Source organism: Puma concolor, chromosome C2 (assembly GCF_028749965.1).
Source record: "Puma concolor isolate L17-30 chromosome C2, mPumCon1.1.hap2, whole genome shotgun sequence".
NCBI classification, from domain to species: Eukaryota; Metazoa; Chordata; class Mammalia; order Carnivora; family Felidae; genus Puma; species Puma concolor.
In genome coordinates, this window is record NC_141675.1 from 79,445,116 (window position 1) to 79,471,781 (window position 26,666).

The 26,666-nt window shown below is 48.7% G+C and overlaps 1 protein-coding gene across 4 annotated transcripts in view; it reads right to left on the reverse strand.

Annotated features, from left to right (window-relative positions):
• Nucleotides 1-14,600: 14,600 nt before the first annotated feature.
• Nucleotides 14,601-26,666, reverse strand: part of BCL6 (BCL6 transcription repressor) — a 52,216-nt gene continuing 40,150 nt past the window's right edge. For all 4 annotated transcript variants that reach the window (XM_086674966.1, XM_086674963.1, XM_086674965.1 and 1 more), the window contains exons 3-10: nt 26,451-26,622; nt 24,014-24,235; nt 21,379-22,350; nt 20,656-20,840; nt 19,061-19,228; nt 18,041-18,171; nt 17,786-17,923; nt 14,601-15,825 (exon numbers count right to left, since the gene is read on the reverse strand). In XM_086674966.1, the coding sequence (XP_086531092.1) occupies nt 15,682-15,825; nt 17,786-17,923; nt 18,041-18,171; nt 19,061-19,228; nt 20,656-20,840; nt 21,379-22,350; nt 24,014-24,235; nt 26,451-26,611 (2,121 nt within the window). In that variant the 5' untranslated portion in view covers nt 26,612-26,622 and the 3' untranslated portion in view covers nt 14,601-15,681. The remainder of the gene's footprint in view (nt 15,826-17,785; nt 17,924-18,040; nt 18,172-19,060; nt 19,229-20,655; nt 20,841-21,378; nt 22,351-24,013; nt 24,236-26,450; nt 26,623-26,666) is intronic.

Genomic DNA, 26,666 nt, shown 5'->3' on the forward strand with positions numbered 1-26,666 from the left:
TAAGAGAAGATTGTGTCACTGCAGGGTGACAGAGAGATGGGGTCAGACTCTGGTGATGTGGCCAGAGATTCTATACATACATTTTTTTAAAAAGTTTATTTTGAGAGAGAGAGAGACAGAGAGAGAGAGAGAGAGAGAGAGAGACAATGCAAGTTGGGGAGGGGCAGACAGGGAGAGATAGAATCCCAAGCAGGCTCCATGCTGTCAGAGCCCGACGTGGGGCTCGAACCCACGAACCACGAGATCCTGACCTGAGAGAAAGTCTAACACTTAACACACTGAGCCATCCGGGCGCCCCCATGCTAGACATATTTTGACAGGATGTACCAAAAGGTTGAATGTGGAGTATGTGTGAGACAGAAAAGTAGAAAGCGCCCCCTGGGTGTTTGACCTGAGCACCTGGGTGGCCATCAGAGAGGTACGAAAAAGGAGGAGGAGGCTGGTGGGGAGATCAGCAGCACAGTGTGGAAGATGTTAAAATCTGAGAAATCCAAGCTGAAATGTCAAGTTGATATCCACATGTAGTTTAATTGTCTAAGTTATTGTACTATAAAAGCTGCACAATTTTAACTTGTAATTCTTACATGGCAACAGCTTCCAGTTATTGCTTCTCACTCAGTAAGAATTCAGCATTCGGTTACTGGAGGGTAAGGAAAGATGTTTAGAAAATACAGGCAGTCCATCCGCATAGTGATGTACGAGCCTTTTACACTCCTTGTCTGCAGTGACTCGATGTACGTTGACATGTTCAAGCTTTATCTATGGGAGTCCTTACTAGATAAACCCCACCTGGTTCATTGTACACAGTGGACCTAGAATTTCGGGTTTTGCCATTGAAAATCTTGCAGATGGGGGCACCTGGGTGGCTCAGTCGGTTGGGCGTCCGACTTCGGCTCAGGTCATGATCTCACGGTCCGGGAGTTCAAGCCCCGCGTCGGGCTCTGTGCTGACAGCTCAGAGCCTGGAGCCTGTTTCAGATTCTGTGTCTCCCTTTCTGTCTGACCCTCCCTCATTCATGCTTTGTCTCTCTCTGTCTCAAAACTAAATAAACGTTAAAAAAAAAAATTAAAAAAAAAAAGAAAGAGAATCTTGTAGATGTAGCACTCAGAGCTCTTGGTTTTAAATTTGGGGCAAACTACCCACTGACCTCAATGTTAAAATGCAAGACATATATGTTCTCGAAACACCCCTTTTTGGATGTATCCAACTCAACCTCAGATTTATGAAATCCTTTCTCATCTTGCCTTAATATGAAAGCTTTTACATTGATCTCTTCTCCTTTGCGGCACTACCAAGTTTTCCCTCTGAGCACAGAGTGTATTTGGATGAATATGTGTACCACACATATTTAAAAGAGGCTTCCAGAAGGGGTGACGCATGCATGACCCTTGATGAGTCAGCAATTGACTGGCTAACCAAATCAGGGGGATAAGTGTATTGTAAGCAGGGGGAACCAGCAACAAATATTTCAAGGACAAAATAATCTAGCATCATTTTGGAAACTCTGTATCATTTAGTATATCAGCATCACAGGGAGCAGTGATAAAGAGGCCAGAGAGATATGTGGGAGCTGGATTATGAAGGATTTTTTTTTATTATTTTATTATTTTTATTATTTTTATTTCTTTCTCAGTTTTTTTTTCAGGTTTAAGTCCAGGTGTGCAGTGTGACCATCTGGCTCACATATATTGTGAAATGATTACTGGTGTCATTGCACTTGGCAGCCATCATCTCATGGAGACACCACAAAAAAAGAGAGCAAAAAAAGAAAAGACCATTTTTTTCCTTGTGATGAGAACCCTTAAGATTCACTCCTAACAACTTTTCTATATATCATACAGCAGCGTTAGCCATAGTCGTCAAGTTTTACATTCCCTCCTTAGTCCTTGTTTATCTTCTCACTGCAAATTTGTACCTGTTGACCCTTTTCCTCCTAGTTCCCCCTCCCCCGACCCCCTGCCTCTGGTAGCCACAAATCTGATACCTTTTTCTATGACTTTGTTTTTCTGTATTAGTTGTATTTGTTGGGGGATTTTTTGTTTTATTTTTGGGGGATCCACATATAAGCGAGATAGTACAATATTTGTCTTTCTCTGTCTGACTTACCTCAGCATAATCCTCTCAAGGTCCATCCAAGTTGTTGCAAATGGGACAATTTCCATATATATATATATATATATATATACACACATATATATGTGTATGTATATACACATATGTATATATATACATGTATATATACACATGTACATACACACATATGTACATATGTGTATGTACATATACACATACATGTACACATGTACATATACATATACATATGTACATATACATATATACATATATACATGTATATACATATACATACACATATGTGTATATATACACATGCATACATATATATCTATATCTATATCTATATCTCACAACTTCTTTATCCATTCATCCATTGATAAACACAGGTTATTTCCATGCCTTAGCTATTGTAAGTAATGTTGCTATAAACATAGGGATGCAGATATCTTTTCCAGTTAGTGGAAAGATCCTTAAACACCATTCAAGACTTGAGATTTTGTCTTAGAGGAGATGTGGAATCACTGAATTGTTTTAAGACTGAGGTATGTGATCAGATTTGCATATTGGTAATGGGCCATTTAAAGCCAATGTTCTCTCTCCCTTTTTGCCATAAACTGGCTAGTGTTTCCAATGCTGTTCTCTTAACATTCTAGCCCTGGGTGGTTCTGATCTACTAAGCTTCTTGCAAACCCAGACCTCTCTGCAGGAGGGTGGGAAGAACCTTCATTCTATCACACAAAACAAGTCCATAGAGCGTTCTGTTGTGTACAACTAATTGAGACCTACTGGATTAAGTGTTGAGCAAATGGAGAAATAAATAGTTTATAGTGCTTATATTAGAAAGCAACTAATACTCAGAATTTGAATATTAAATGTTTTTTTAATGAGTTTATATTATCAGTAAAGCTTCTATGGACCATTTTCCCCCAATGAAGTTGATGTGAACAAGCAATGAATAGTCTGTATTTGTCAAATGGACACGGGACACCCTCAGGATATAACCATCAAATTGTCTTAAATCTCCTACCTAGTTTTAAAAAGATGATACAGAGGGACAGGAAACTCTTCCTGTGAATTTATGCCGGTAGATGGGAGAAAGAGGAAGTTTAAAAAGAACTTACTACATGATATACTGGAGAGTACATTCTATGATACAGTAGAAAATGCAGTTGCAAGAGACATAACAGTTACTTAATCTGTGTTGCTCTTTGCAAAGGCAATTAAGCAAAATCCAAGAGGGCAATGGAACTCTGAGATTCAGTCCAGAGTGGTTTCAATGTCCAAGAGGACTTACTGATGGAAACTGATCAGAGTCCAACACGAAGCTCACGGGTAGCTGCAGTTTCCACATGGGAGTGCAGGCCATTCTTCCCAGAGGCGATATGATGCAAGAAATAGCAGAAGCTACAACCCACTTCTTGAGGCCGCAGAAACTGGGCAAAGAAACAGCAGATTACTTCCTCATCCTAAAAATTAACTGGGAAGAAAATCGTAGTAAAGCTTTCTTATAATCAAAGTGAATAGTGATAGAATGCTGCCTTTGCCTCGTAAATATTTCTAAGTACTTTACCTATATTAATGCACACAAGAACTCTATGAGGTCCATACTGTAATTCCTATCCCTTCACAGGAAACTGAGACACAGAAAGGCTAAGTCATTTATGGTGGTCACATAGTTACTAAGTGACAGTGCCTGGATTTGGACCCAAACAATGTCGCTCACTGACTACATGCATTTACCCATTAAGCTTTTCCTTATATCCAGTTTTAAAAGTAATAAAATCCCCAATTTATGGATGAGGAAACTAAGGCACAGAAGGTATATTGTTCAAAGTTACCCAGTAGAGGGACTCCTGGGTGACTCAGTCGGTTAAGCATCCGACTTCAGCTCAGGTCATGATCTCAAGGTTTGTGGGTTCGAGCCCCGCATCAGGCTCTGTGCTGACAGCTCAGAGCCTGGAGCCTGCTTCGGATTCTGTGTCTCCCTCTCTTTCTGCCCCTCCCCCACTCACAATCTCTCTCTCTCTCTCTCTCTCTCTCTCTCTCTCAAAAATAAACAAACATTTTAAAAAATTTAAAGTAATAAACTCATTGTAAAATTCCAAGTGATAAAAAAATATATTAACAAACAAAAGTTCCACATTCTCTTTTCCCCACTTCTCCCTGCCTTTCATTTTTGTGTCAAGTTATTATGGATAAAAAGTTAGAATCGGTTTGATTACAGAACATATTTCATTAAAAATGGATCATAATGTTTTGGTGTGTATCATTTTGATTTTTTTTTTTTAATTTTTAACGTTTATTTGTTATTAAAAGACAGAACAGGCGAGGGGCAGAGAGATAGGGAGACGCAGAATCCGAAGCAGCTCCAGGCTTTGAGCTGTTGGGCACAGAGCCCGCCCGATGCAGGGCTCGAACTCACAAACCGCGAGATACTGACCTGAGCCGAAGTTGGTCGCTTAACCCACTGAGCCACTCAGGCACCCCTGGTGTGCATCATTTTAAGTGCTACCTCGCATCGCTATCTTTTCCAGTTCAGTACATGGTGACGAATGGGCCCCAGAGCCTTACTGCGAGCCTGTGTGAGTACTGGGCACCGAGCTGAGGCCAGCACCACACGTCACCAGCTGCCTCACATCCGGGCTCACCTGCGCTCCTGCAAGACAGTGCCTGATGACACCGCCACGATACGGCCTCTGCAGGAAAGCCATCCTTCATCAGGAGAAGGCGGAAACTGTTAAAAATGGGAAAAGCAGTTAATTTGTGATGCGAGGCCATAGCTCGGCAACCCGTCATGATCTCTCAGTGTGACTCCAGTAAAAACCAGAAAGCCTTTGTAAACATTGCCGAGTTTTTGACTTGGGATCTGGGAAAAGGGACGCAGTATCCACTATGGGGTCTATCTCTTAGTCCATTACTAAACAGTTATTGACTCTGTTAGCACAGAGTGTCAGGTGAGGCTCTGAGGCTAGTGGGATGACGGAAACACGGTGCCTGCCCTTCTGGGCTCAGTCCGGGGCAGCACAGTATCTCCTTTGTTCACAGCCCTGAGACATTTGCCCCTGCATCTCCCAACATCCTGACCGTGAACCCTTGCTCCCTTGCTAGAGTCAACTCCTGTCCTCTTCTTCCCTGACCCGCAAGTTGTTTAGAGGTAAAATCGTGTTTGTAATTCACAGACAAATCACATTTTCCAGCTCCTTTTTATTATTAATTTTTCCCTTAATTGCATTGTCTTGAGAAAATGGAGTGTATATGGTAGGAATCATGGGACATTTTCTGAAGCTACCGTTGAATGATGGTTTTCTGCGTTTAGTTTTGAAAAAAACATATTGAACTTATTTAGAAGGATAGCATAATATTATAAATAAAGGTTCGTACTCGTGAGCAAGATACGGATTTTAATCTCAGCTCTGCCAGTTACTATCTGAATAAAATTAGGCGATTATCTCAGTCTCCACATCTGTGAAGGGGGGTAATAATAGAGATCATTGTAATGGGTTTTTGAGGGGAACCAATGAGCTCCCAGTCGTACAGAGCTAGAAATAATTCCCAACATATACTGGACACTCAATACATGTTGTTTGTTATTATTATGCCACCATATTATATTGCTATTATCATATGCCATGTATACAACTTTCTTTGAAAAAACTTTTTTAATCTTTATTTTTGAGAAAGAGAGAGACAGAGTGTGAGCAGGGGAGGAAGAGAGAGTGAGAAAGAGAGAAAGAGAGAGAGAGTCACAGAATCTGAAACAGGCTCCAGGCTCCAAGCTGTCGGCACAGAGCCCGACGCGGGGCTCAAACTCACAAACCACGAGATCATGACCTGAGCTGAAGTCGGACGCTTAACTGACTGAGCCACTCAGGCGCCCCAGAACATTCTTAAATGACAAAATTATACAGATGAAGCACAGTGGTTGCCAAGGGGTAGGGGGTGCGTGGAGGGGAAGAGAACGGAGGTGAAAGGGTAGCACGGATCCATGAATGTACACACGAGATAAAATCACATAGAACTACACATATACACACGAGTCCATGTAAAACCGGTGAAATCTGATTAAGATCTGTAGATTGTACCCACTACATCAACTTGTCGGCTTTGATACTGTGTTGTGGTTATGTAAGGTGTTACCACTGGGGGAGACTGGGAGAAGGGTCCATAAGACTTCTCTGTACTACTTTTGTAACTTCTTGTGAATTTATAATGTAAAAATAAAAAAATATATTCTTTAAACATCCTGGAACATCGTGATGTTCAAGAAATGCTATTTCGTGTTATTAATTCTGTCATAGCAGTTTTTCAAGTTTTTATGCATTTAACGTACACTGATTTTGAAATTAAATGCGATTTTTACAAAGAAAACATTTTTGCCTTGGCAAAGGGATAAATTGTTAAGTACAGAGGAACTTTGAGCCCCTTGTGAAGTGTTAAGTAGGTTGGCCTTTATGACAACCCCAACCTTCAAAAGCCCCTTTTGAATTGTGAAAATGCCAGAAGGCACGTATAGGGAAGCCCCAAATCCAGGATCTGTGAATTTGGGTCTAGTGAATGCAGAAACACTGGGAACAATGGATGAGAAAGGGCTGGCCTCCGGCAACTAGAACTCTATGATCTCCATGAGTGATTTCTATTCCCAGGCCACCCCCAGCAAGAGCAATGTCTATCTCCCGGTGTACCTTAGGCTGGACAAGTCAGGGTCAGGGTTTCCAGAAGGAGCCTTGGAGATTATCCTGTGCAGTGTTTTCATTTACCGTCAGGAACCAAGGGCCAGGGAGAAGGGGCTGACTGACCAAGCAAGTGACCTTGAATCAAGGCCAGAGCTGCTTGCCTCAGATCTCACTGCTGGGGGCCCAGGCCAGCAGGGATTGGACGATGCCCTTCCCCTCTTATGTACGGAAGGTCACTGAGTATGATGGGGAGAGGAAAGCTGAAGAGGTAAGCCCCAGCCCCTCGGCACTAAAGGGCAGTGACCAGGTGCTCAGGGTATGGCCAATCCGTATCAGTATCAGGCATCCAGAGCCCAGGACACTGTCACAACACTGTGACACAGATATTGAGCTACATGACATGCCCTGGTGGCCTCCTCTCTAACATTCAGAGTTTCCAGTTCTAAGCATCTACACCCTCTCCTTAGACTATGTTGTGCAGTTGGAAAAGCCACACACTAGGGTGCATGAAGAAAGGGGCACCTTTTCGTTAATTCAACAGCCGACACACTAGTTCCATCGGCGCTAGTCAGAAGGCGAATGTTCCATCCCCTGCCTTGCCACTTACTCGCCATCCTCCCTGAACCTCAGTTTCTTCATCCTCCAGATGGGGATTTTTTTCTTCCTTAAGTGACAAGATTGTGGTAAGGGTTCAGTGAGCTCTTGGAAATGAAAGCCCCCGGGGACCTGCCAATTCAATTATATGTGTTGTTAGTGTCATCTCATGAGCCTCTGCCTCCCTCCAGGGTTCTGTAAGGGATGGCCTGCTTTTGCCTGAGGACTGAGACATGACCTCTTTCCGTCCAAGGAGAGCTGCAAACCCGAAACAAAGGAATGGCTCTCAGAGTGGAAATTCACACCCCCAAATAGGTCTCTGAAAGAGATCTGGGGGCCAGAGGACCTCAAATCACATCCCCCGGACCACGAGCCAATTCCATTGGATGGCTTTGCAGAGATGAAGAAGAGGGTTATAGGAAGGGAGCAGGTACAAAGCACAGGAAGCTAAGTAGAAAAAATAGCACTAACCCCGTTTACACTCTCCCACCTCCCTGGGAGCCGGAGAAAGTGGCACCTGTGGCCGTCACTGCTTGGCATACTCTGCCACCTGGTGGCTGTCCGCTAGACTGCTTCAGAAATGCAGGCCCTGGAAGAGCTATAAAGCCAACGGGAACCCTTAATCACACCTCACTCTCCCACTCCATCATTTAACAAACCCGGACAGGTGCACGTGGCTTTTTTTTAGGCTGAGGAAATTCATGGGTGGCTGGTCCTGAAGGAATTCCCTGGGTGGGGGGTGGGGGTGGCGAGAATAGAAGTTAGGAAAAAGACTTGCTCAATGAAGGGCATGGTGCATACAAAAACCGAAGCCTGGTATGTCTGGTCTGGGAAATGACACGTTTCTCCATGTGACTGAAAGAGAGGGCGGAATAGTGACAGATGAGGCACAGTTCCACTATCAGGAAATGATGTGTGTGACACCCCAAGCCAGGGTGTGCCGAAGCCCCCCCTGGAATGTGGCTCAGTTCAGGGCTACACGAGCTGTCCCACCTACATGCACAAAGTGGTCCCAGACTTGTGTAATTATGCCCTTCTTTCTTGAGAGTCATAGCAGACCCATACTTCCAATATCTTCCCATGGTCAGAATCAGTTTAGTTTTTTAATTTAATCTAATTTTCTTAATGCTTTATTTATTTTTGAGAGACAGAGTGCAAGCTGGGGAGGGACAGAGAGAGGGGGGGGACAGAAGATCTGCAGCGGGCTATGCACTGAGAGCAGCAAGCCTGATGTGGGTCTCGAACTCATGATCTGCAAGAACATGACCTGAGCCAAAGTCGGATGCTCCACCAACTGAACCACCCAGGCACCCCCAAACCAGTTTCTAAACGGGATAGGACCTGAGAGAATCTCAAGCTTGAAAGGGGAGCCCTTTCCCCACATTGACATCACTGTTAACTTGTCCTGCATTTTTTTTTATTTCTGTGACACTCAATATTTTAGTTTTTTATTTTTATTTATTTTACTTTATTTATTTTTTTAATTTTTTTTTCAACGTTTATTTATTTTTGGGACAGAGAGAGACAGAGCATGAACGGGGGAGGGGCAGAGAGAGAGGGAGACACAGAATTGGAAACAGGCTCCAGGCTCTGAGCCATCAGCCCAGAGCCCGACGCGGGGCTCGAACTCCCGGACTGCGAGATCGTGACCTGGCTGAAGTCGGACGTTTAACCGACTGCGCCACCCAGGCGCCCCTATTTTTTTAATTTATAGCCAAGTTAGTTAGCATACAGTGCAACAATGATTTCAAGAGTAGATTCCTTAGTGCCCCTTACCCATTTAGTCCATCCCCCTTCCCACAATCCCTCCAGTGGCCCTCTGTTTGTTCTCCATATTTAAGAGTGTCTTATGTTTTTGTCCCTCCCTGTTTTTATATTATTTTTGCTCCCCTTCCCTTGTGCTCATCGGTTTTGTGTCTTAAAATCCTCATATGAGTGAAGTCATATGATATTTGTCTTTCTCTGACTCATTTCGCTTAGCATAATACCTTCCAGTTCCATCCACGTAGTTGCAAATAACAAGATTTCATTCTTTTTGATTGCCGAGTAATGCTCCATTGTATATATATACCACATCTTCTTTATCCATTCATCCATCGATGGACATTTGGGCTCTTTCCATATTTTGGCTATTCTTGATAGTGCTGCTATAAGCATGGGGGTATATGTGTCCCTTCGAAACAGCACACCTGTATCCTGTGGATAAATGCCTAGTAGTGCCATTGCTGGGTCACAGGACAGTTCTATTTTTAGTTTTTTGAGGAACCTCCATACTGGAGGATTGGACTGGATAGGATTCGAGGTTCCCACCCCTGGCTGCATGCGAGTGTCACCTGGGGAGCAGTCAGCAGCCATTTAAATGTCCTCCATGGCGAGAGCTGCTGGGTTAGACTACCTCCGGGGTAAGCTCCAAAACTCCACGAGTTTTGAAAATACCGTTAACTAGAATAGTCTCCAGTTCTTGTTAAGAGGCTTCTATCAAACCTGTAATGGCCTGGTATCCACATTCTTGGTGATCTCTATTCCATAGGGACCTGCGTGGACCTAGATTCTTCTCCCTTCTGTTTAGCCAAAATGTGGTTGCTTTGTCCCCTCATGCTCCCCTAAGGTGAGACACATCAGTGATATGAAGGACACAGTTGGGTGGCCGAGAAAGAGGAGAAGCATGGCCTGACCTCAGCCAAGTGACCTTTTGCTGCCATGGGTTCAGTGGTGTGCCCTCAAGAGAAGGGAAGGGGGAAAAAAAGTTACGAACAGAGAAGGAGGGAGGCCAACCATGAGAAACCCTTAAATACAGAGAGCAAACTGGGGGGTGGATGTGGGGAGTGGGGAGAGAAGGTAAATGGGCGATGGGCATTGAGGAGGGTCCTGGTTGGGATGAGCCCTGGGTGTTGCATATAAGCCAATTTGACAATAAGTTGTATTAAAAGAAAAAGAATCGTGCCCCCTCAGAATTCCTATGTTGAAATTCTAACCCCCAGAGCCTCAGAATGCGACCTCAGTTGGAAATGGGGTCATTGCACATATAATTAGTGAAGATGAGGTCATTAGGGTGGGTCTTACAGCAATTTGATTGACGTCCATATAAAAACGGGAAAGTGGGACACAGGGGCATGCACGCAGGGAGAAGGCCATGTGAAGGTGGTGCTTCCCCCAGCAAAGGAGTGCCAAGGAGTGCCAGCAAATGCCAGGAGCTAGGAGGAAACACTGGAGTAAGATTCCCCCACCCAGCCCTCAGAAGAAACCCATCCACACAACATCCTGATCTCAGACTTCCATCCTCCAGATCTGTGAGACAACACCCTTGTGGTGTCTGGGCCACTCGGTTTGTGGCGCTCCTTAAGAAACCAAGCCACCTCCAGAGATGGCTCCTATTGGTGACATCAGGGAGGATAGCTCTTTCCAGACAGAAGGAGGCACTGCAGTCCTACAGAAAGGAGAGAGGAAGCCCAGAAAAGGCTCCTGCTTGGCCTCCAGCTCAGCAGGCTGCCTGCCTCCTATGGCCCTGAAGGAGCAACGTGCCGTTCTGAACGTAACTCCCCTCAAGCCCCTGAGTGACAGGACTGTCACTCATTAGCCATCGTGTTCTATCTCTTTGTGTTTCTTTGTGATCTTACCTGCATATTTGTCCACGTTTTGTTTTCCCAACTCGACCGCCCACTCCTTGAAGGCTGGGATGATGTTATAAACCCAAGTGGGAGTCAGGAGCCATCTTTGATAAAAATTCTTGGTGTGACCTTAGGGGTTGTCCCTTTCCCCCTCTGCGCCTAGCTCCTTCACCTGTCAAATAGGAACGCCATCTCCAAGGCTCCATCTAGCCCCACTATTCTACGATTCTCACTCTAAGGAAGCATCCTAGTTCTTTAACCAACCTGCTTGCTTGGGATGCAGAAGGAAGGGAGACTCAGGAAACTCATCTTGAGATGTGCTGAGAAGCCAAGCATTTGGGGGTTACATGTGTCAGATTCATTTAATGAGAGGGCTAGACCCCAAGCGCTTAGGGGGCCAATATTATAGTGCAGGGACTCCCGGCCCCACCAGGTTCCCTTCCTAGACCCCAGGGCCTCTTGCTTCGGCACCTGCCTGTCTATAAGGCCTCTTTCTTAGCGATTGCTGATGCTTCCTCCTCTTTGGGGGCTTGGAGGAACAACACTGTCTTTCCAAGCGGTTCCAGTATTTTGACTTCCTTCTGAGGGATCACAGCCTGCCTCAGCCTCCACTTGTGAGAAGCCTGCACCCCATCTACGAGTATTTAAGGATCTTCCTAATGGCAGATACCCCAGATGCCTGGGAACCTGGGTAAATTGTCCTCTTTTGGTTCTGGGAAACAGGGATGCACACAGACCAGCCCAAGTAATGATGGGTAGTGTAGCAGTAGAAGCAGGGACCTTATTAAAAAGTGGTTTTAAGAGGGATGGAGTCTTTTAGAAATCTAAGACGAGAAACGACTACTCAATGACAAGCTTCGTAGAACCAGCTACTAGAAGGTTATTTTGCTTCCAAGCTTCTTCTGGGGACCTCACTCCAAGGCTCTGCCATTAATGCGACCCCGCTACTCTCCCGGATCCGCTTCTTATAGGCATCTCTCTGCTCAGAAGGCATCGTCTCCCTCAAAAATAAATAAACAGTAAAGAAAAAGAGCACATAAACAATCAGGGCATGATGCTATGGCAAAAGTCATGGAGGTGGACCACAAATGACTGAAGTCTGAGAAACACTGGATTGGCTGCCTGTGTCCACATTTCACTATAAATTCCCAGGACACAGCACTTGAGTGTCTCAACTCATTAGCAGCCCCAATTTACATAACTAACACTTTGTAATGGGCCACGGGCCCTATGCAAGTGGGCTGCCCTTGGATCCAGTGTCCACCCTTAGACAAATCTGTGGTCAGGGAGGTAGGGTTGCATGATGTGGGATTTGGCTGCCCAAGTTCTGGCTCTTCAGCGGGGGCTGAGGATAATGCAGTTTCTTTGGGAAAATTCTGGGGGCAGGTGCAGCCTGATGTGTTATTATGGACCTCTGGTTCAGCTGTAGCTCTGGGGGGCACGGCCACTGTCGGGGAGTTTCCAAGGTGGGTGTGTGGTTTCCGTCTCCCTGTAAACTCTCCTCGGGGCGGTGGTTGCGGGAACTGAATGGGATCTTTGTTACGAAGGTGCCTTGAAAACCACCGTCGGCAGGGGCGCCTGGGTGGCGCAGTCGGTTAAGCGTCCGACTTCAGCCAGGTCACGATCTCGCGGTCCGTGAGTTCAAGCCCCGCGTCGGGCTCTGGGCTGATGGCTCAGAGCCTGGAGCCTGTTTCCAATTCTGTGTCTCCCTCTCTCTCTGCCCCTCCCCCATTCATGCTCTGTCTCTCTCTGTCCCAAAAATAAATAAACATTGAAAAAAAAAATTAAAAAAAAAAAAAAAAAGAAAGAAAACCACCGTCGGCACAAAAAGAAGTGACAGTAGGCAACTTTGCTCATCTCTCCTGCCTCTGTCCCTTCAGCAGTTGGTGACAGATTTGAGGTGGGTGATCCTTACCATCTCATCCCTTCCAGATCCTTAGTGGTTCTTGATTCTCAGTTCCCTGCCTCTACGGATTTATCCCCCAACCACCAACCTGGTCCCCAGAAGCATTTCCTCTAAAGTTCCAACAGTAGAGAAAAGGACATCGTGAGCCCCCTGTCTTGCAAGTTACGTGTTTCTAAAAATTGGCATTCACGGCATACTTGTTTTTGTAATAAAAATTCTGCATTCCCTTTGTCCTGGCTTATCCGTTTAGAGATGTTTGCTTTTTACTCATTATTGATTGTCAATTGGCTCCGGTTACTCTTTGATCTTCCATGTTGTTTGAACTTGAACGCCACCCACACTGCCTGCCCTCGGCCCATGGTCTCTCTATTAAACAGTAATGACACATAAACAAACTCGGAGGCCCTCGGGGAGCAGAGGGGCCCTGGGCCAGCCTCCCTCGGGCCTGTGAATTCTCATTTCTGAAGCTGTCTGTTTTGTAAGTTCTTTTGCCAAGTTTCTATGGGAGCAGAGGGATCATTTTCTCCCTTTTCAAAGAGCAGGGTGAGCTGAGGCCTCGAGCTGGCAAGTCCTCTAAAGTCATTTTCAAAGGAAACCTGAACCAAAAGGCCATGTGGCTGGCAGAGGGTGGTGTCACTTTGTGAGGCTCTCTCTGGGGCTTTGGGTGGTCAGCCCCCACACGCTTCTCAACACGTGCCCAGGGCCTGCTGTAAGACCCTGCCAGAGGCCGCTTCTGTCCAACCCATGGCCTGAGAACCCGGGGAGGGGCTCCACTCCACAGCCCCGCCCCACGGCCACCCAGGACCTGGAAGGGGGCAAGGACGGCCTTTCTCCTCTGGGCCAGGGGCCAGGACCGCACTTGTCCTCACTGTTCTTAGACCTCATCCATCGAACTTGATCCTTGGGGGTTTTTGAGGTGAAATAAAACTAGGTGCCAAAGCAAGCCAGGGTGAACTTATGTCTGAATCACGGAATCATAAATGATCTAGTTAATCTAATCCTCGCACGGACAGGTTGGGAAAGGGAGCCAGAGGGGAAATGGTTGTCCCAGGTCACGCAGGAGGAAATGGGGGCCTTCCACCAGAGTTCTCTGGAGAAAGAGCCCTTCTTCAGGGTAGGAGGTTTGCTTGGCCGGAAGCCGTTCACAAACCTTCTGAGTCTGTAGATACCTGTCAATCACCCAGCAGGTACCAGAAAGACTCTAAAGGCACCAAGGCTGAGAAATGTATGATGGGGTCAGACCTGCCTTCATACTTCCCCTGGACCCCAGCAGAGAGAAATTGCTTATGAAGCCAGGAGGCAAGATGAGCCTTCACAGGATGGGCAAATTCTCCAAGACACAGGGAAGGCAGGGACGCCCGTACCTTTGCGTCAGCAGGGCTAGAACTGAAGTCATTAGAACTCGGCCTAGAGGGCTGAGTGAAGAAACAGAAGAGAACCAGTCAGAAAGAGAGGTGAGAGACCCATCTCACCTCCCCTGCCTGAGCTCCTCACGGCCTGGGTCTGGAGCCTGCGGTCCTCAGTCCATCCTGGTCTGGGGGCCAACAGCGGCTCTGGGCCCAGCTTCCAGGAACCAGCCCCAGCCTTGGCCCCTCTGAGGTCCCCCATGGCCAGCAGCCACTCCTGTCCTTGAGCATCTCCCACTAGGTTATGGGTCTAGTGGGAGACCCATTTGAGACCAGACCCATTTGAGTCCTGAGTCCTGATTCCAACACAAGGAAAGACCTCCGGAACGGAGCCAACTTGACTTTTCAACGTTTTATTCTTGTATTTGTACAGCTATATTTTACAACGCGGTAATGCAGTTTAGACACAGCCAAACCCTGTCTCCGGAGTAGTTCTAACACAAGCATGACGCAGAATGTGATGAGACAAACATTCCCAAAGAGAGCTTAGTTAGCGACGACTTCAAGTCCCTGTGTCTGCCTACACTTCAGAAGGGATGGCGTGCTCGTCCATCACTGAAAACTTCCATGAAAAAAGGCACCGTAGGACACGTTGTACAGGTATATACAAACCGAGAACTAGAACAAAACTACACATTTTTCCTTCGGTAGCTTTTTTTGTTCTTTTTGTTGTTTTTTTTTTTTTTTTTTAATACACACTTTGTAAATTGTAAACCTTCACTTGCAAAAAAATACAAATACACTGAGGCATTTTAGACAAAATATTTTCTTACTTATACAGATGCAATACTTAAAATATTCTCTTAAGTGCTCTTTCTCAATAAAGATTCTCAGATCCGTGTCTGCCTGCAGATACAAAATCGAGCCTTTAACACAGTTTTATATTTTTAATATATCTTTTTTAGGTTTATATATATTTATTTTATATATATATATATTTATATATTTACAACTCTGCCATATATTCCTTCACCTTTGGTTAAAAAAATTAAAGCCCTCTCTTTGATAACATACCGAAGTCTCTTCTTTTAAAAGAATGCACATTTACATACAAAAGAAACATCTGTTCCCACAAAACATATACATTCCTCATTTTGCAGACCAAGTCAAGTCAGAACTTTTGCATACTCCCCCCGCTCTGATATATAAAATGATTTTGCCGTTTGCTGACGTGGTTTGCCTTACACATAGGAGAAGAAGCAATATTATTTTCTTAATGTTTTATGGCAGTAGGGGAAGGGGAGCTGCCTTGGCTCCCAGTCCCCCCGCCCCTCCCCCCCCACCCCAGCCCAGCTATGATTTGCACTAGTGGATGAAAGAGGCACTACGTCATGGGATGAACATCGTAAAGTGTTACAGTAACCTTTGGGTAGATTTCTGAGAAGGGACTCGAATGGAAAGCATCAACACTCCATGCTTCAGCAGGCCTTGGGGAGCTCCGGGGGCAGGTCAGTGGCGGACACACGGTACTGCACCTTGGTGTTGGTGATGGCGCCGTGCTTCTGGCGCAAGTGAAGACGCAGCTGGCTTTTGTGACGGAAATGCAGGTTACACTTCTCGCACTGAAGGAAAACCGGAGGCAGACTGTTAGCTGTCACCAACCCAGGGAACGTGTCATTGCTCAGAGACCCAGAGAAGGAGGGTCTCCCTCTGAGAGATCTGGGTAGCTCATCCCCCTCCAAGGCCGGGTGGAGAATTCTGGCTCCAGCTAAGGGACACATAAGCTTTGTGCAAATGGCCCTTCCCTGTCTTCTAACGTGTTCCGATGCCGCTCGCGCTTTTCCCCGCCCAAGCACATCGTTTCCTCCGTGTGCCTTGGTTTTCCTTTCTGTAAAGGACTGAGGCAGTGCACTCTGAAGGTCACCGTTACCTCGACATCTGTGCATCTAAACTGCTAGCACATATTTATTGTATTCTTCCTGTGTGCCCAGCACCATCCCGACCCTTGAGTGGATCTGGTAACTGAGCACAACAGCCCCAGGAACACAGCTACGTCCAGGCTCATTTTGCAGATGAGGAACCAGAGGCACCGAGAGGATGAACTAATTTGCCCAAGGACAAAATGCAAGTAAGAAGATTCTCACCCTGGGACTGATAAACAGTGGGTCAAAATAACCACATGTTGCCGGCTCACATTTGTGACACGGGTTAAGCACTCATTGGTTCGTTCTTGTGCCCAGCCCTACCTATAGTGATGCCATAAAGCCACCAAAGTCACCTATCAGAGTAGTTTCCACACTTGTAAGCCGTGGGACTCTCTTCAAATTAAATAGAAACTCAAAAGGCAAAAGGGACGGCAGGATTAAAGAACTTCAGTGTTAAAAGAGCATGGTTTGGAAACTGCTCATCTATAGCAGTTCTCAGGAAAGAAAATTGTGGTCCACAGCGAGGGTCTGGGCTTGCCTATGGCCCCAAAAAGGTTGGTGTCAAAGTCAGACTAAGAACCAGACACCCCAGCTGCCCAGCCAGTATCTCCCCCGTCGGTGGCAGAGATTGGCAAATGATTTCTAACTGGTGAAGAGCCAGATGGTAAATACATCGTGATGACAAGACTGCCCCTGTAGTAGGAAAGTACCCAAGGACAGTACGTAAACAAAGGAGCACGGCCGTGTCCCAGTAACACTTTCTTTATGGACGTTGAAAATTAAATTTTATATAATTTGCACGGGCCACAAAATATTATTTCTTAATTTTTTAGCCATTTGAAAATATTAAAACCATTTTTAGCTCACGAAATGTTCAGTAATAAGCCCGCAAGCCATGGTTGGCTGAAACCTTGCTCCGGAACACTATGATTCCAGTGGCCCATTCATGGCATTCCAGCTGGCCACCTGCTGTTTCTTAAAGTGGACTTTTCTCTTTTTTTCCCTTCTGTCACCACATTTTTTTGTTGTTGTTGTTTATTTGTTTCTTTTGAGAGAGGGACAGCGCAAACAGAGGAGGGGCAGAGAGAGAGAGAGAGAGAGAGAGAGAGAGGGAATCCCCAGCAGGCTCCACACTGTCAGCACAGAGCCTGAAGCGGGGCTCAAACCCACAAACCGTGAGTGAGATCATGACCGGAGCCGAAATCAAGAGTCGGATGCGTAACCGACTGAGCCACCCAGGGGCCCCATCACCACATTTTTCTGATTCTCTTCCCACTCCTATGGCTGTTGTTTCTCAAACACCTTAGGTCCTCTTAGGTAGACAGGTAGCCAGCCCAACATAGACGCAAATTGTAAGAAGCCAGTTAGTGTGGAATGAATGAATGACTCCAAAACCAATGGATCTATAGTCTGGACCTCTGTCCTAAGGCCCAGATCACCTAGCCCCATACCCTCACTTTGAAGACGAGCAAACTGAGACATAGCCAATGTCAAGCAGGGTGTCTTTGACAGTTAGGCCCAAACCAGGTCTTGTGACCTTTAGTTCAGTGGTCATCCCACCGTGTGCCCGAGATTGACACAAACAGCTCTGCTGGCTGCACCTCTACCCTCAACCCCTCCCAGGCCAGCCCACGGGGGTGACAAGAGGCTCACATACATGGTACGGTTTCTCTCCCGTGTGGATTCGCAAGTGGCTCTTCAGAGTCTGAAGGTGCCGGAAACGGGTGCCACAGATTTCACAGGGATAGGGCTTCTCTCCAGTGTGGATGAGCACGTGGGCACGGAGGTGGGCCACCTGAACGGAAGGGCAAAGCATGAGAGGCTCCGCTGGGGCGGGCCGCGGCCCCCGCCCCCGGGAGCCCCTCGTCAGCACGCGGAGGCTGAGGGGTCCTTTCCCCATGGCCCTGCTCACTTGTACGAATCTGGCTCCACAGGTTTCGCATTTGTAGGGCTTCTCTCCAGAGTGGATTCGAGTATGGGTTTTCAGATTGGCTGGTCGGTTGAACTGGGCTCCACAGATGTTACAGCGATAGGGTTTCTCACCTATTACCGAAAGGAAGGGGATAAAGAAAGCCATATTTGACAGAGGTCCCTGCAGACCCGCATCCCTGGATCTCAAAGCAAACTGCCCTTCCGGGGGCCACCCTCAGCGTTATCTCACTTGGAAGATGTCTGAGAGAGGATCCAGGGGCCTGCTTCCTGGCCACCACCCCCAACACGCGCGCACACACACCGGCACAGGCTGCAGGCGGCCAGGGTCAAGAAGCAGGCGGGGACAGAGCAGAAACAACACAGGCGGTGGGAGAGGGAGGGAGGGAGGGAGGGGGTTCCTCCCGGGAGGCCTTGAAACCGGCCATGTCATCAGGATTATCTAACTGCCGACTCAGAGAAGTCACTCTCCTCCTCTGGACCTCAGTTTCCCTCTCTGGAACCTGAGGGGTGAATTTAGACGCCGTAGGAAGGCTCTTCTCGCTCTCGCCTTGGCCAAGACCGATACAGGAACCGAACCATTCGCCAGGAAGATACAATCAGACTGTTCAAGTTTCTCTTTTGGAGAAGACATGCTTTTCCGCTCATGGCAGCGGGATTCCATGTGCGAGAGGGCTGGGGCCTGAGTCAGAGTAGATGCTCAGGTGGAGGAAGCTGACAGAAGGGCTGAGCATTGGGATTAACTTTTCTGACTCCAGCGAAGGGAGAGACACAGGACAGAGCTTCTCAGAGAAAAGACAAACAATACAGGGAGTGGAATGAGTCACCAAGCAAAGACGTGACAGGGCTAGGCCCACATTCGGGTCAGGACGGGGCCTGCTCCCTGCCTCAGCCCGCCGGGGGCCAGGGCCCCACTCTGCTTTCTCTACGGTTCTCTCCCCATCCTGGTCCCAGTAACCCTGACCAGCCGAGGTGGGGTTGGGGGGGGGGGGCAGGGCCATACCCGTATGCACGGTCTTGTGGCTGGCGAGGTTGCCCTTGTAGCGGAAAGAGGCCTGGCAGCGGTCACACTTGTAGGGTTTGTCGCTGTGGGTCTGCAGCGTGTGTCTCTTGAGCGAGGCCTCCTCAGAGAAGCGGCAGTCACACTCGTTACAGAAGAAGGCCCCGTTCTCTGTTGGGAGGCGGGGACGGGGACACCAAAGTCACAATGAGGAAGGGAGGCAGGGCTCCGAGGCCACTTCTTCCCTCTGCGGCTGCACTCAAATTGATCCCCAACCTCCATTCACCTGACGCTCCCGAGAACCCAGAGCCAGGGGCCTGTGGCGTTTTCTTTTTCTTAGCATTTAGAGTCCCAGTCGTGGAGGACAAAGGAGACAGATTTGAGTATTAAGGTACAGGAGGGAAACAAACCAATGGGTATCTACACGGCCTGTGCCAGCTTCAGGAAAGCTCAGCCGGCTCTTCCTGTCTAGAGAGCTCTGACAACTGACTTTTCCTATCACTGCATAGTTTTCTTGACATTCATACACGGGAGCCCTCGAGCAAAACCCTTCACCTCTCTGAGCCTGTCTGTGTCTCCATCTCCAAAGTCAGGAGAGCAACCCCCCACGGCCTATCTCACAGGAGCATACTGTATCACGCAAAGCATTCTAGGAATGTAAGATATAAAATCCAATGACACTTGGAGGTCATTAAATGAGGAAGTAATGGTGAACAGGGTCACCCTGTATCTCTCTCTGGATTTCATGTCCCCCAAACACTTCTGTGAGATTGGGAGAGCCAACAAGGACGGGAAGTAGAAACAGCGGCCTAGAGAGAAGGGACGGGATGCAGAGAAAAGGCAAGTGGCCAGGGGGACAGATGGGGACAGTCCCTGCTCTCCCAGCTATACATCCATGACCCTGTGCCAAATCCCTCAGTGTGAGGGACTGATTTCTTTTCCTTTTGTGCTAACGTTTTGAAAATGACGTGTCATGGCAGGCGGTTCACCCCCGAGTAGGTATTACTGGGCTATCCTACTCCAGCCAGAGCTTGAGGGAAAAGATGGGCTTTTATCTGATAAAAACTGGGGATGCCAATCACAAAGTATCCAACACTTCAATTTAATAATTCAGTTCCACTAATCTAATTCCGCTAACATTAGCCGAGTTGCCTACTCCATGCTAGAAATTCTCTGGGATCTGTGGGAGACGCAGGAATGATTACAGTCGGCTGCTTGTCCTTACGGAATGCACGGCCCAGCTGGGGGGAACTAACACAGGTCAGGCTGTTGGGTCCCCAGCAGCCGAGAAAGCTCTGGGAGTTATAGCCAGCCCCACAGGTTACCTTAGCTGGAATGCAGCTGAAAAGGCTATTTGGTCATTCTCTACTAGCCCAGATGAACTCAAACACCCTATCCATCGCTCCGGTCTGCCTGGTTCAAGAGGCCAAGAGTGGGGTGATGGACTGGTGATTGTCAAGTGCCAGTGACCTTCCAATCGGGGACTTCTCCCAATCGGTAACAACAGCATACGTGAAATGGAAACGCGAACCCCACGGGCAGAGGCAGGGGCCTTCCTTCTCCCCGGCAAGGGAAGGGAAGGAGGGAAGGGGACTCACCACAGCTAGAATCCGAGTACTCAGACTGGGTCTCGCCCATCTCCTCGGGGAATGTGGGGCCGGCGGTGTGGAGGCACATCTCCGCGTGCTGCGGGGACTGAGAGCCGCAGGATGTGCACTTGGGGGGGTGCAGGTAGAGAGGCGAGTGGCTCTCGCTGCTGCTGCGGGGGGAGCCGGTCAGGGACCTGTGAGCAGGAGGAAAGAGAGCCTCAGCAGCTGGGCAGCGTAAAGCACCCCACTTGGCCTGGACGCTGCCCCCTCCCGTCCTGTGCTCAGGTGAGCCCAGAGCTGGGCTGCCTCGCTCTGGATGTGGGGCCACAGAGTTATCCTCAAGCCTACCTCTAAACAACGTACGCCCTGAGACCCCTGACAGGGTCACACTGGGCCAACACCCCGACCCAGGCCAGGCCAGTCCCAGTCTGCAGGCTAGCTCAGTCCAAAGCGGGGGCGAGATCGCCCTGCCCTGCCAAGACCATAGAAGCTGCCCTGGGGATTCATGAAATGCTCTTCTGCCGCCGAGGGGATTTTCCCGCTCTTGCTCTGACAAAATAGATCAAAGCTTAATATGCTTCCTTACTTAGGCGAATTCAATCAGTGGGTGCTCACTGCACACCTCTAACATACTCAGTATTCAGGCAAGAAAAGAACACAGCCCCGCCTCCATCAGAAGAAGTGACCGCGTGGGAAGCCCTGACCCCAGGCCCGGACTGCCTGGGAAAGCACCTGTTGACGATGTTATTGAGCCGGCTGGCCTGTGGGATGGTGGAGTCCTCCCCGCTGGCGCTAAGCTTGGTTGGGGACTGGAGGTCAAGGCTCTCGGGCTCCATGGGCGGCTGGCATGCCGGCGGGGCGGTGTAGGCTCGAGGGGAAAGGCGGCCCAGCTCCGCCTGCTCGGGCCCCTCTGGTTTGGCATTCTGGTTGAGGCTGTTGAGCACAATGAACTTGTACTTCTTCCAGTTGCAGGCTTTGGGGTCGGTGGGGCTCTTGGCCGGCGGTGAACCGGAGGTCTGGAGAATGCAGGCGTTCTTGCTGCTGCAGGACTCCGTGGGCGAGTTGGGCTGGCAGTCAGACTTCTGCGGGCTCTGCGGACTCACCAGACCCTTCCGGTTCAGGGGTGCGCTGGGGGGCTCGAAATGCAGGGCGATCTCATCCTCGGAGGAGGGCCTCTCTTCCTCCTTGCCGGCCTTGTCACAGGGGAAGTATGGGGCATTCCGGGCCGAGGGGGCGGCCGGCTTGGGGCCCTCGGCCACGCCATAGTGCATGTCACTGCGTGCCTCCTCCGGGGCGGCCTCCTTGGGTGAGTAGATGCTGCTGTGGCACACACTGGGGGGCATCTCCATGGCCGGCCGGCTGTACTCACCGGGTACGGGCCTGGCACTATCACAGGGGAGGGCCCGCTCCTTGGGGAAGGGGTTGGCCACGGGCATCCGGGCATCCCGCAGCTCCTCATCGGAGAAGAGGAAGCTGCTGACCGGGAGGTGGCTGTACACGGGGTAAGAGGCTGGCGGGGTGGACAGGCCGCTGTACAGGCTGGGGGCAAACGCCCTGCTCTCACACCCAGGGGCGTTCCTCAGCGGCAGGTTATTCTCCATCACCTCACGACCCCGATAGGCCATGATGTCTTGGGGCATCAGCATCCGGCTATTCAGAAACTCGTCACGGGGAGGCTTGATGGCAGGAACCATCTCGGCTTCACTGCAGGGGAAAACAGAGAGGGGACATGGGCCTCCAAATCAGAGCTGTTGAACAGAGGGCTTTCCCAGTGACCCCGGCGTCCGTAACCACATTTGTGCTTGGGCAGCTTAGATGTAAGGGATGTGGCTCTGGAGGGGGGAAGGACTTCAGTTACAAGGCCTTTATGCTAGGAACCCAGCAATCTAGCCCGCAGCGGGGGCGACGAGACCCACAGAAGGGCAGCGAGTTAGCCACACAGTCTGTGCCTGTTTAGACGTGACATCTCATGTCTAGTCACACCAGTATACATGCGTGTGCATCTGTAAGTCCTCAGATATCCTAGAAGGGAAAGCAGCTTTGCCAGCCCTTATCTCGTCTCACCCGGGCAAAATCCTGCAAAGGGAGAGAGGTATTATCGTGTCCATTTTACACACACAGAAACCGAGGCTCAGGGAGGGAAGGATTCACGCAATCCTGGTGCCACGTGTTCCGAGGGTCCGGAAAAAACTGGTGCCCTGTTGAAGACAGGCCTCAGCCTCTGTGCTGCCTAGAGTCCTGGGCAAGTTGACTTTGGAGGACGGGTGGCAGACGCCCGTCCTGGAAGCCGTGGCTCTGAAGCGGCCAGACCTGCTTTCCAATTCTGCCGTGCCACTCAGCAGCTCCGTGAGCTGGAGCGAGTTACTTAACCACTCGGAGCACGAGGCCTGACCCAGTGAAAGCACTGGCAAAGGACAGCAATGATGCTCCTGCGACCACGATTACCCACAGGAGACAATGAGCTCTCACTGCCCGTACTTGAAGGGACATTATGTGGGCGAAAAATAGGCCAGCTCAACATGCTCATAGTTAACAGAGCTAGAACCAATGAGCAAAGGTTAAGGGAGCCACATTCCGGCTCGCCATAAAGCAGAGCTTTCTAACTGGCCAGGGGAGACCGTGTGGCTCTGAGAACACTGGGTTCCTGGCTCCTGGAGGTGTTCAAACAGAGGCTAGCAACGCTTCTGTGCGATAAGGGGTGCAATCACCCTAGAACAGCTGAATCAAATGCTTCTAAAAAAGTCAAGCCCTGAGTCCCTGCTCCACTTAGCCAAGCCCTTCACTTGATTGGCTCTCAGGTTCCTCACCTTTAAAGGACGGTCATGTCTGACCGGCCCTCAGGTAGGGGATTAGACCCAGTGAACTCAGGGTGATTCAGTAAATGGTCCTCTCCAGTAGGAGCCCGGCAACGGCAAGGTAAAAGGTGAGTAAAGCAGCCCGCGGTCTGGTAGGGGAACTAAGGCGCCTATGTAAATCATTGTGACGGAAGTCTAAAGGAGAACTCAACTACATATGCAAATGGTTAAAACAGAAGGAAGGTCTGAAGGACAGGCCAAAGGCTTAGGGACACAGAGGAAGAGCTGGGGGAGGAAGAGGGGCCATTGCAAAAACATCCGTGGGTGGGGGCTGGCATCCAAGCTAGGCCTGACAGGACGGGCGGGAGGAGAGGACACGTCAAACGAATAGAAGAAGGCAAGAGGGAAAGCACAGGGCTTCTCTGGAGAGCACCACCTGCCTGGAGCCCAAGAATTAAGAAGGCGGAAGTGTGCCAAGAATTGTGGAAACGTAGGTTGTGCATATCACAGAGGATCCTGTATGCAAGCGTTACCAAGGCTCTCTGAAGGCCTTCAACCCCGCGCCAGCTCACCTGGCCTTGATAAACTTCCGGCAAGTGTCCACAACGTGCTCCATCTGCAGGTACATAGCCGTAGCCATCACGGCCATGATGTTGCCCTCCCGCAGATTGAGCCGAGACGTGTACATGAAGTCCAGGAGGATGCAGAACCCCTCGGGGTTGATCTCAGGATCCAGGTTGATCACGCTCAGGTTACATTTCAACTGGTCTGTGAAGATGCTATAGAACAGGCCGCTATAAAACAAACAAATGTCTCACTATCACAGACAGAATTTGCCATCAGTTACAGTCAGTGTCAGGGCTCCGCTCTCTCCCCTGGGCCTTGCTCCAGAATTTCTGTGGCAATTAATAATAACTGCCATTTATGGAGAGCTAACTAAATGCCAGACAGTCATTAAGCACTTTACATACATTATCCTGTATTCCTCACAACCTTGCAAGGTAGATATTATCATTCTCCCCTTTACGAATGGGGGGACAAAGATCAGAAGTTAAATGATTTTCTCAAAGTCACAGAAGCTATTTTCCTTATGGTCTTAAGTGCATGGATCATCAGAGTGAAATTCGGCACTCATTTGCCGTTACCATTTTTAGTCTCTAGCTTTGAGATAAACATTTCTCTTCCTATGATCCTTATTTTTAAAATGCCATTGTATGTTTTTAGAAACAAGTTGCGTGTTGATGAGAAATAAATAGAATGATGCCTACGTGTACAGTCTACTGATCTGCTAAAAGTCTATAGACTTCCGTAAGGTCAATATTCCTCGAAGACACAGGTGAAACTTCAGGCCATGACTCTGGCTACCATGCTGTCTGATGGAGGAAAGAGCACTCAATCACAAGTCAGGATTCTGGGCTGTCGTCTGGATTCTGCTCTTTCTTAATGGGTTGCTGGAAGCGAGCCAGACTTTTACTAGGAAGTAGCTGTGCAACCTTGGGTGAGATACTTAACTTCTCTGCACCCTGCTTTCCTTATCTGCAAACCAGGAGCCACGGTGTCCACCCGACAGGGTTGCGGCAAGGACGAAAACATAAAGGGTACATAGAATGATGCCTGGCACACAGTAAGCACTTGGTGAGTATTTTCTATTACTTTCCTTTCTCTATAAATCTCTGTTTTTGCCACTGTTAAAAAATACGTGCTGGGGACGCCTGCGTGGCTCAGTCGGTTAAGCGTCTGCCTTCGGCTCAGGGCATGACCTCACGGTTCGTGGGTTCGAGCCCCGCGTCGGGCTCTCTGCTGTCAGCGCGGAGCCCGCTTCAGATCCTCTGTCTCCTTCTCTCTGCCCCTCCCTCTCTCTCAAAAATTAAACATTAAAAATAACAACAACTGGGGCGCCTGGGTGGCGCAGCCGGTTAAGCGTCTGACTTCAGCTCAGGTCACGATCTCGCGGTCCGTGAGTTCGAGCCCCGCGTCAGGCTCTGGGCTGATGGCTCAGAGCCTGGAGTCTGTTTCCGATTCTGTGTCTCCCTCTCTCTCTCTGCCCCTCCCCCGTTCATGCTCTGTCTCTCTCTGTCCCAAAAATAAATAAACGTTCAAAAAAAAAGAAAATTAAAAAAAAATAACAACAACAACAAAAACCAAAAAACAGGTGCTTGCTGTAGATGTTGAGTGAGCTCTCGGCTAGTGATAGAGATCCCTGACTTTATATCGGCTCACCTATCTGCGTCTTTGTTTCACTGTCTATAAAATGGAGGTAATGCCTCCATACCACAGAAGGCCACTGCAAAGATCCAGGGAGAAGATGTAATATAGAATCGCTCTGGGGGGCCACTGGGTGGCTTGGTCAGTTAAGCGTCTGACTCTTGATTTTGGCTCAGGTCATAATTTCACGGTTTGTGAGTTCAAGCCCTACGTCGGGCTCTGTGCTGACAGTGTGGATGGAACCTGCCTGGGATTCTCTGTCTCCCTCTCTCTCGGGCCCTCCTCTCTCTCTCTCTCTCAAAATAAATAAATAAACTTAAAAAACACAGCTCTGTGTACGTGAAATGCTTGGCAAATACGAAGAATCGGCCGGCTCACTCTTCCTAACTTACACATATATACCCTGAAACACCCATGGAAATACAGCCACAGGATTAATCGCACATAGTTACAGAATAAAAGGGCAAAAGATATCAAATTCACTTGCTTACAATATTGTCAACCCCCCTCTGACTTCTTCTAACTGGAGTTATTCTCCATGTTATTGTCCAAACACATCCTTTCTTGGGACAGTATACGATTTCTTCTCCCTCTATTCCCACAGAACAGAAACTCTTTCTTCCCCAGAAGCGCGTGCATTCATTCGCTCCCTGGGAACCTACTCTGCCAGGCCACGGGCTGAGGTCTGGAGACAAGTGCCATGTAATTCCGAACACAGCAAAAGGCCCGCCTGTTCTGCCTCGCTGCCCGCCCACCCTGTCGGCTCGCCTTTATACATCCGTCTTTCCCCTCCAGACCCCTCACCTGCAGGCCATGAGGACTGTCTTATGGGCTCTGAACTGCTCGCGGCTCACCACGATGACAACATCGGTCAAGATGTCACGGCTCCGCAGGCGGTTAAGGTTGAGAAGCACGTCGCTGGCATGGCGAGTAAACTGGATACAGCTGTCAGCCGGCGAGGCCATTTTGTCTTCACCTGGAAAGCAAAGGGTCAGAATCTTGTTGGTTCCCCAGCACCCG